Raw genomic sequence first — 11,360 nt, forward strand, 5'->3', positions numbered from 1 at the left:
AATCTGTCGAAAATAATAAACTTTCGAACTTAGCAATTTTGTCCAAATTCCTGATTTACGAGAACAATTTACATAAAGTAACTAAATGTGTAACTCTTCTGACTAAACGTTTTACCTAATCCAAGTGTACACTTTCTTTGAGTTTAATATATTCTCGATTCACTCGTTCGCCTCAAGAATTTTTTTTCCGTGCACCTTTTTCCTGAAATATATAGGAATAATAGGTATTAATATATTCTACCATCATAAATTTTTCCATTTACCATATATTGTTTTGTTTTTCGCGAGAAATAATTATTAAAATTGTTTTTTGCGAAATCTTTCCCTTCTTGCAAGCAGCAAGAAAAAATAGAATTTTATTTCTCGAAATACAAATGGTAAATAGTAAAGCCATTTCGTCTTTTGAGAAAAGTAAATCACGAAAATTTCTCAAAAAAGATATCTTTTTTCGTTGAATTATTTAGGAGCGATATGTAGTATATAGTTTAACCATTTTCTTTTTCTCTCCATTGTAATAACTTTACTGTTTTTTATTTCTCGTGGATTTTGAAAGAGTTAAAACAAATGGATAAGCTGAAATAAGAAAAACCCTAATATCTCAAAAACAGCTAAAATGGCCGAATTTTTTAAGTAAAATTTGCAAAAAGCTGAATTCACCCTTCAAATTTTTAATATTCATAACAAATTGCAAGTTTAAGCGATAATGGGTTACCTCGCGCTTCGCGCTCGGACATAATTACACCCCGCGCTTCGCGCTCGAATATTTTTTCTTTGCATTTGGAATGCTTGAATAAAACTTTATCAAAAAGATATGTTTTAGATGGCAGCATTCATATACGTCTTTATATTCTGAATTGTCTACTTAATTAAATGTAGTCAAGGATTAAGTGTCTCAAAACTCGGTAGGTTTTGAAGCACATATTCTCATCGTGACACTCGCGCTGCGCGTTCGATTTTCGACAGAGATTTGTAAACAGTTTTTTTTAATCTTTTTTTTCGTAACTTTCGTCGTTTTTCCACAAATTTTTTTATTTTATTTTTTTATTTTAAATTCTATTTTTCACGAATAAAACAAAAAGTACGCGACCTATCACGAAGTGATTCTTAACGAAATTGTAGATTTTTTCGGGTTTACAATTTTTGTTAATTCGCCTTTTTCGTATCCTACATGGCTTGACCACAAAATGGAACTTTTGATTTTTAATTATTTTTTGTTTAACCAAAACTTGAATTTTCGATTTTCCAAGAAAATTTAAAAAATGCTTTGACAGTATTGTAGGGATTTTAAAAAGCACTGTTTTTCTTCTCCTGACTTTTTTTCATTTCGTGCGTTGTTTAGCTTAAATTTTTGAATTTCAATTGATTAACATTTTTTTGAAAATGCTATAACTCTGAGAATTATCTTTTTATCGAAAAAAGTTATTAGCATAAATTGTTTAAACTTTATCCGTGTCTTTTTTCTTTCCTAACAAAATATTCGATATATTTTTTTGTATGTTCATTGAGTCAATTTGTTTGATATGAAACCAGAGCAAATCGTATGGGTTAGGCATCGCCCCCGGCCGCGGCGATCATTTTCAACCATCCCTATCAATTTCAGACACGAATTCACTCACGGACATTCACAAAATGTTATCAGCTTCAGGCAAACAAGATTGATTAATATTCCACTAAATGGTATTAAAAATATTAAAAACTGATACATAAATCCATTAATTTTAATTAAAAATATCTTCCCAGCGAAATAACTATTCTATAATTGTTTCAATAACTTTTACTTCTAGATAACATTGTTTATAAATCGAAATTAAAATCAGCTAAAAAAACCTAAAATATTGAAAAGATCACATTTTGAATTTTGAATTAACTCAAAGATTTGGTCAAATAAGAAATGACTGATTCTTTGCAAACTTTAGAATTTAAAAAAGACTACGTTTTTTAAAAAGTGGTTTCAGGTTGGTTGCTTGAAAGCTAGAACATTTTTAAATTACGAAATCTGGACATTATGAAGCTTGGAAATTATATTTTCAGATTTGAGGCTTTTATTTTTGAATGCTTCCGAACCGGGCGCTTTGAAGTTTAAAGCTTTGCAGTTGAGAATCGTACACGTTTATAGAAGTTTTAAATTCAGAAAGCATAAAGCGTTGATATTTAAAAACTTTTCATTTGTAAATTTGGCAACTTCGAAGATTTGAAGTTTCAATTCTTTTAATTTATAGTATTTAAAGATTCTATAAATATTGTCTATGTTTGGAATCTTTGACAAGTAAATCTTTTAAAATTAAGTGGATTTTGATCAACAATTAGGTATTAATATTTTTAAATGTGTTAAAATTAAGTCGAAATTAGTTTGACTGCTAAGTGCTAAAAAGTTTGCAAATTGAAAGCTAACGTATGTTGGAACTTTTCGATTTAGAAAATTTGACGCATTGAACCCTTTTTTTTCATTTTCGATATTCATCCTTTAAAGTTTGAATATTTCAAATTAAAATCTTTAAAGAGTCTAAAATATTCTCACCAAGGCACATCAGACGCAGAAATTCATTAGCTTTGTTATTCTTTTCAAATATCTATCTCCTATTTTGGCTGAGTTAGCATGGTTCAAAGTATGCACTGAATTTCAATAATAGTCCCGCTAGTCGTACTGAAAATTTCCTGCGGTAGTGTATAACCCTTTCGTAAGGAAATAAATTCTTTTAACACATCAAATCGAAGCTACAAAAAAAGAACATTTCCCTCCTGAATTGCTGCATTTCGCAAATCATAGCAGCGAAACGTGAATTCAATTAAGGAACAAAGGGACCTATCGCTTTTCTCATCGAAGGCAAAAATGCTCGCGTTTTGTGGGGGGATGGTTAGCCCGCTTTGCATTGACGAGATGGAAGACTGAAAAAGGGAATCCCCATGACGCGACTTGAACTAGCTAAGTGTGCATTGTGTGTACTTCACTGACGATCGAGTACCTATATGTGTGGAAGGTCGTTTAGCTTGTCGGGGTGTGACTCAGGGTATGGTTTTGTGTTAAAGGGCGAGGGATTGACAGAAAGGGATGAACAGTTAGGGGAGGTCTTCATATACGTGCACACAAAAGTACTTGCAGTTTCCATATATATATCACTATTCAACGCACGCCTTACAGACTCTTGTGCAACCCTCCAACAAATATTGCCAAAGTTGCTTCAAAATAGGAGACCCTAACCAGCCAGGAAATTTGGCAGATTTTACCCGTTACCCATTTAAAGATATAAAACATAATATTGGACTCTGGATTAATTTTATTTGTGTTTTGTATAATTTATGAGGGTTGCTAAAATATTTGGGACAATTGGAAGCGTCCATATTACATGCTTCTAAATTGCAAACGTCTTTTATTTCTGATTAGCGATTATAAAACTAAGGTATTTTAACTTCATGACTTCTAGTTTGAAATAGTTCAAAGCTTTGCGATTAAAAAAAATTCAAATTACAACGTTCCTAAATTGAAAAATTAAATCTTCACAAATTCAAGGATGCAAATTCAACATTAAAATTTTAAACCATTACACTTTAAAGCTGGAAATTCGCCTTAAAAAAATTGCCGAACCTCTTAAAGAAAATGAGAAAATTTAATGCAATGAATATCGATCACGTCAAGTGGAAATGTTCTCCCTCTACATGTAATAAGCTTCTCCATAATTAGGCATCGCTTATACAATTAGAGATCGGATCCTGATATGGAAAAGTGCCATAAATTAAAAAACTTTAAAATTTAAATAATTAGATCTGAGTTATTTTATTTCAATTTCGAGACTTAAAAAGTTTCAATGCTTGAAAATTACAAAGATTCAAAAAAGTCTTGGGTATAGGCGGTACTTTCTTATTTTATCATCATGATGCTTTCAAGTTATAAAGGTTCACACTTCAAGACTGCAGATCCAACATTCAAACTTTAAACCTTCAAATTTTAAAGCTGAGAAATTTGCCCTATAAAATAGTGCCGAAGCTTTTGAAAAAATGAGAACAATTTAATACAATGAATATCCAACACGTCAAGTGAAAAGGCTACTCCCTCTCAATGTAATTAACTTCTTGATAATTAGTTATCGATTATACAATTAGCGATTGCATCCTGATATGGAAAAGTGCCATATAATGGGTTTGAAACTTTCTCACAAATTGATATGAGTAAAAGAGGAGGAATTCTAGAAATTTTTATGTGAAAGGACTTCAGGAAGGAGAGCCTATAATATTAGGTGACAGGTAGGGATTAGAAAAGTCCCGTTTATAGGCACGTGATCGTTTATGTAATAAATACCACGCATCACTTTCAGCTTTCATTCATTAAGGCAAACTGCTGACGCACGGGCTGAAAAATTTCAGGGAATCCTTCTCAGGATGCAACGCACCTGAGTCATGAACCAGATTTTTTCAAAGGTCGATTCAAATTCTTTCCACTGACGCATACCCGGGATCTTACAAATAGAGTTTCGAGCACTAACGACCTTCGGCGATCAAAAACCCATTAAGAGTATGTTTCCCTCTAAAAACATTGATCAAAAAGATTTAGACGAAAAGATTTTGACAAATGACTCCAAGTACAAAGAAGTAGTTTTTATTCAAGTGTGAAGGAAATTCTGCAGTTCAATGAACTTTTTGAAAAATTACTTAATCATTTTGAAGGTTTCAACAGGATGGCTGAAAAACTTTATTTTTACATCTCCTGACTTTTTTCTGATTTTTCACTGACAAAATTTTTCATTTTTCGAGACCGGCATTTTAATCTTGTAACATTTTAAACTTAGAATCTTTTATGGATGGAATAAAAAAAATTTCAAATTTAAATTTATTTTTATTATTTATTTCAATCAAAACAGATGACTTTTTACCAAATAGTTGAATTTTCTAACAAAAAGATTAAACTTCAACCAATACAGTTGCATCAATTGAATTCTTTAGAAGACAGTTGAATTTTCAACAAAACGAGAAGAAACTTCAATACAAAAAGATGAATTTTCTTTCGAAATCAACGAATTTTCAACAAAATAATTAAATTTAAAAAAAATAGTTGAATTTTGGAACAAAGACTTGAGTTTTCTACCTGCAAAGATGATTTTTCAGCCATAAAAGATCAATTTTCAACGAAAAATGAAAAAACTTTTCTGTAAAACAGTTGCATTTTCAACCCAAAAATATAAATTTTCAATAAAAAAGCTAATTGACGTCCATACAGTGGCACTTTTGACAAAAAAAATAGAAAAAATGTTCAATTGAGAAGATTAGTTTTCTACCAAAAAAGATGAATGTCTAACTAACATAAAGAGGATAAATATTCAATCAAAAACTACATTTACATTTTCAGTCGAAAAATTAAGTTCCAACAAAAAAAAACTACATTTTAAAAAAATATTTCAATATTCAATCAATGAGATAAACATTCAACCTGTAAAATAATTTTTCAGCCAAATAATAACATTTTTAAATAAAAATATAATCGTCAGGGGGAAGCAACTGTAAAAAAGTAACTAAATTACTGATAACAATATTATATCAGAATAGCCGCACAACTTATTTTCGAAATTCCTTAATTTTTTCCTGATCATTAGTACTCAAAGACCAGAATCTTAATCTTGCGTTACTTATAACACATAATATTGTATAAAGGGAATACAATCATTTCAAATTATAATAAAAAAATTTCAAATTTATTATCCTTGAAAGTTGTTTAGAGTGCATCTTATAAAAATTTTCTGACTTTTGCAAGATTTTTTCAAAAAGTCTGACTTTTTCCTGATTTTCAGGTATTCCCTGCCCTACGGCCATCTTGGTTTTGTTGTTTATTTTTTTCCATTTGGAAGCTTTGATTTGAAGTCTGGAACCCTTTAAGCCTTAAGGTAGTTAGTCGTCTTAACAAAAATCATGTATTCAGAGAAAAAAATTATACATATATTATTTTAAGAACTAAAATGATATTATCGATAATGATTTATGAGAGAAAAAAAAATATTTTTATGAAAAAAGATTAAAACTTACGAAAAAAAATTTTAACAATATTTTTTTATTTAATTTTTTGTTATGTCACTTCTTACCAATTTAAGAAAAAGGTCGAATTTTAATAAATTATTACTTGCAAATTTGGAAACAATAAAGTTGTAGAAAATGTTCTCGAAACCAAAATAAGCAATTGCTTATTAAAATTTGAGTAAATCAAAACTAACCTCTCACTCTTTCCTTATTCTTTCTCCGTCCAATTAATAACCCAATCTCAAACTTGGTTGTACATCTTCAAAGATCATTTTTAAACTAAGGATTTTAAATTATGTCATCAAAAATGTTTTTTTTATTTACTTGAAATTACATCATCTTATTTCACATAATTTGATTCCTAAAATCGTAGATAAACTGTTGTTTCTTCTTCAGATATCTTATTTTTGGCATGAAAAATACCTTAATGAGGCTACAGCATTCACTGAAATTGATTATTTTAATTTCGAGTCTAAAATTTGAACTTAAAAAAATGAGTTCTGAAGGAACTAATTCGATTTTAGCTTGATTTCGCGACACTTTCTCAGGAGAATGGGTAGTGTTAAAGAATGATCATGTACCTGACACCATGGCCTTCCCATATCCTTGTAAGGGACAATGCGTGTTTATGAGCAGCAACGTATGTATCTACAACCGGATATGTGGCTTGCATTTGGGATCGTAGAATTTAAAACTTAATAACTTCCCGTCCTGTGATGTCAAAAGGTGCTCTGCGGTTTGTGAATTGCAAAACTGTGTAACTCTAGGTACAACACAATGCAGCACTCATTTCACTAGCAAAAGGGAAGCATTTTATCTTGAGAGTTATGATAAATTTATCAAATCGCTTCGACGTGTGTATACGACGTTCACATCAAAGTAGCATGAGTGCTAAACTGATTGTGGTTTTAGTTCAGTGCTTCTTATTCAAACTTATGTCGCTTATAAATTGGGTTAAAAAGTGACATAGTTTCCAGAGCCTAAAGAAAAAAATCATCTTGATCAAGAAAAACCTTTCATGTTTGTTAAGTTCGAAGGCGTCAGGGAAAAACCGGAAATTGATGAAAAGTTAGGGAATTTTTGTACTATCAAGAATAATTAGGGCTACTACGCAGTCAACTTTAGTTTATTTTTTTTCTCATAAAAAATTTTAAAAACAGTTTTTAAATAAAAAATAAATAAATTAACTAGGAATCCAGACGAAATTAAGGATCATTTTCTGAAATTAGCGAATTATTTTGATTTTAAATCAAATTGAGCATGAAAATGTTAAAATTGTGTTTCGTCAAAGCTTTATGTCGGAAGGAAGGAAAAGGAATGTAACGAAATTTTCTTTGTTTCTTTTCTATAAAAAACACAATTGCTACATAATGTAACATAATTCCCCCCGTGCCTCATTATCTTTCGATATTTTTTAATACAGAACTAAGTTTTTGGCCACATTTTTTTTAATTTGTAGAAATATTTGACAAATATCCGAAAATGCCCGTTTCGTTCGGATTCCTGAAATTAACCTGTACGTTAACCACTATTTGATTCAGGTCTATGCCTATTTCTGACTTTTCTTGAATTCTTTGAAAATATTGTAGAATATTTTAAAAGCTTCTGAGAAATTTTAAACAGAATTGAATAATTTCAAGAGATTTCAAAAGATTTTCATCGATTTTAGGGTATTTTAAAAATTTCAAGGAATTTTCAAAAGAACTTTAAAAAGTTTTAAAGCATTTTTTAAGATTTAAAATGATTAAAAATATTGTTAGGCGTTTTCAAGATATTTAAAAATGTTTAAGGGATTTCCAAGGATTTTAATAATTTTAAGGGATTTAAACAAACGACCACGGTGTCTTCACAAATTTCAAAAAATGTGGTACCATTTTATAGGACCTATACAGATTTAGGATATTTAATTTCACGAGAATTTATAATATTTTAAAAGGTTGCAAGGAATTTTGAATTGATTTCAATAACTTCAAGGGATTTCAAAGAATTATTATAGTTGTAAAAAAGTTCTCAAAATATTTTAATATTAATTTTGTATTAAATATTAAAACGCTTTTTCAAAGAATGTATTCACAAAAAGTTAGGGATTTCGTAGGATTGGAAAGATTTTTCAATTCAATTCATTTAGAATTCACCCTGGATTCATATTAAATTATCCTGAATTATTTTTAAATTACCTTCAATTGGTTTTAAAATTATTTCAAACTTACTGAATTCAATGTTTTTTTGTAATTGTAATTCACCTTGAATTTACATACATTTCATCGAATTCTTCTCATTTCCCTCAAGTATTCTCTAAATTCACTACAATTTTACTGAAATCAATAGAATCTTTGAACATTTTTCAAATTAATTTTAACTCTTCTGAATTTAACTTAAATTTATTTAAAGTCTTATGAATTAATGTTCGTTTAAAGTCTTTTAAATTCAGGAGAGCGTTAGTCATCTTATTAATGTACATTAGTAGCTTGTAATCACTTTTTGGGTTTAAAAAATTAACTTTTGGTCATTTTTTGGTTTATAAATAAGTCGATTTTTCAATTCTTTCAAATTAGAGATATCGCAGCCCTGAAATTATAAATTTAAACTTAAAATGTTCGTATTCCATTTATAAAAGATTCTATACGTATTAAAAATGTTAAAAGCTTAGCATTTTAGTCTTTAGATACTAATGGCTAGGGAAAATAAAAAATTAGTCAGAGAAAATTTCAAATGGTTGCTCTAATCTCCTAGAAATTGCCAATTAAAACATGAATTTCAACTTTTGATGTTGGTATTGAAAAATACAATATCTGTTGATTGATCGTTTATAAGTTAGAGAATGTTGATTAATTTGAAATCATATCATTTTGAGTCTTTTCAATCAGAAAGCTTTTTAGTGTTTACAATCTGGAAGATTTGAAGTTTGAGGCTCTCCAATTTGAAGAGTTGAAGTTCGAGCATATTTAATCTGAAAGCTATAGCATGTTCAATAAATGTACACTGGAATTTGAAATCATCACACAGAAAAAATTATTACCATCTACTTGTCTAGAATTTTCCTATCTGTAAGGAACCATTAGATTTACCAATGCAGACCTGACGGGGCAAAATTTTCACTATTTTGTCTGCACAAATGAGAATCCAGACATGCATGAATCTGCACATTACATGGATTGCTTGGCATTTGATAGTGTATGGAGTATAGACTATAGATAGACTGACAGATGCTTTACCGAGGATTAAAGGGACCAGAAGTTGCTAGTCGGATTATCGAACTCGTCGATTCAGTCGAGCTTGGAAAGCACATGTCATGTGTCCACAAACGTTTCAAGTGGCAGTGGAAAAAAACCCTTCGCCTTGACAACTTCTTTTAAAATCCATGAAGTTCAACCAAGGGCACAACACCAGATTGTATGGTCAACGCCTCGGGATTGATGATCAACATAAAGAAGGCGATGATACCTTCTTGATCGGAATGTGAAAAGCGATGCTGACAAAGGGACAAAGCCTGAGATTAAAAAAAAATCGAAGTGGAAAATAAACTTGAAGGTTTCTTCAACCTTTAAGGAGAAGACTCATTAAAAAACGATTCGATCAGCTTCCCGAGCTTCTCAGATTTCTAGATTTTCTTCTCAGATTTATTTATTTTGAACTTTTTAAGAGAACAATTATTTTCATTTATCTCAAAAGGAAAAATCAAAGAATCCAAATTATAAGAACCACTTCGTACAAAATTCCCCAGTATTAAATTGAGCGAGAAAATCGCATCAAACCCTTGCGCAATCGACAGTCTTCTCTTGTTACATAATGCAGTTGTCAAGTATTTGCAACATTTTGATACCCTGGGTTTTTGTGAGTTTCGCAACAGGATATCGAGTGACAAATTGCAAAAATCTTTTAATGACGACAAATGAGATGCACATGCATTTGATACAAATATTGAAATGAAAAGATGTGGCACGTTCATTGCTCCAGACTGTGCATAAACAATAAACATGTGCAAAGACGAGCTGCGTGCAATGGCCAATGTCAAAGACCTGACGTTCATTACGAAATAGAAATATCGTGCCAACTCGCGGAGTATCAATTCATCTCGCGTTTTCACCCCCAGTTTGTAAGACTATTAAGTATATTTTGCTTGTATCAGAGATTCTTGTTGTTTATTTAGAAAACATGACATGTCACTCCAAAGGTGCGTTTATTGATTGTATGAAGATTGCAAAAAGTGCAATGAAACACGAATTTCTACTTCTGCACATAATCCATATTAAAATTTTTGAATTGGATATTAGTTAACATCGTATAGAATTCTTCTCTTAGATTAATTTATAGTTTGTGTACAAACTTATAGATTCTTTTCATAGCTCAGATTATCAGATGATTAGAAATATTTTTCCCCTACAAGAGGGTTTTATGAACCCTAATAGAAAAATCCAACGGAGTTTTATCTATTCTAATAATAATTAGCTAAATGCACTTAACAACGGTAGTTATGAGATGTTAATCTTTCCGATTTTGGATTTATAGTAGATGCAGATTGCGGGTTGTTTCCTATATATTTAATAGGGTAGGAGTGTCCCGGCACTCGCCGGCGCTCCCTAATATTGCCATTCCCTAAAATTGTAACAGCTTCTAAGCTTTTCTATTCATTGATTTCAGATAGAGCAAAAGATTCCGCTTTTGTTGGACCATTAAAAGGATTTTTACAAAGGTTGGGGTGGATTTTCCGGTGGTGAAGTTTTCAACAATGGAAGGACCAGAAACTCACCCTGGCTGAAGTGCTTGGCAACCATGATGTGCGTGACCTGTGGTTCAGCAGATGAAGAAGAACATATCCACCCCTAGTGTGGCACAAGAAACAAGGTAGGACAAACACTTGGAGAACACTTTTTTGCACGCTAGCAGGTACTTTCTGTCAGAATCACATGTTTACGAAAGGGCTAAAGGAACATTGTTGTCGAGCCACAAACGAGGTGTGCACTATACACTGCGCGCGTTGATATCTTCAAAAGAGACCGGCGGATACCTAGGGCAACATACATGCCCGACAGTTGCCACCCGACTGCCCGAAGAACATAGCTTGCTTTTCGTTTCATCCTCGGTGCACGGAGCGGATTCGAATCACCCCGAGTCTTCTTCAGGGGAAGGGAACCTGCTTTATCGACTCGATGGACTCCGGAGGTAATATTGGGAAAGTGGGAAAACGGTAATACTGGAGGAGACGTGGTTGGTTCCAGTTGGTTCCGGAGACGAGAGGTAGAGACACTTCATGACAACCGTAAAATTGGATGAGAGTTTAAAAATTCCAAATAATTTCAAACTTGAAGTATTTTTAAGAAAGGTTTCGTTTGAACTATCTTATATATGGGGTCCTATCC

At 31.3% G+C, this 11,360-nt stretch overlaps 1 protein-coding gene across 1 annotated transcript in view; it reads right to left on the minus strand.

Moving 5' to 3' along the window:
* The window catches only part of LOC117179766 (myosin-I heavy chain), a 107,951-nt gene extending 96,936 nt beyond the window's left edge, over positions 1-11,015 (minus strand). The window contains exon 1 of the mRNA XM_033371854.1: positions 10,751-11,015. Coding sequence (XP_033227745.1) covers positions 10,751-10,775 — 25 coding nt within the window. The 5' untranslated portion in view covers positions 10,776-11,015. The remainder of the gene's footprint in view (positions 1-10,750) is intronic.
* Between the last annotated feature and the right edge of the window lie 345 nt (positions 11,016-11,360).

The sequence above is a fragment of the Belonocnema kinseyi genome, chromosome 9 (genome assembly GCF_010883055.1).
Source record: "Belonocnema kinseyi isolate 2016_QV_RU_SX_M_011 chromosome 9, B_treatae_v1, whole genome shotgun sequence".
In the NCBI taxonomy this organism is placed as follows: Eukaryota; Metazoa; Arthropoda; class Insecta; order Hymenoptera; family Cynipidae; genus Belonocnema; species Belonocnema kinseyi.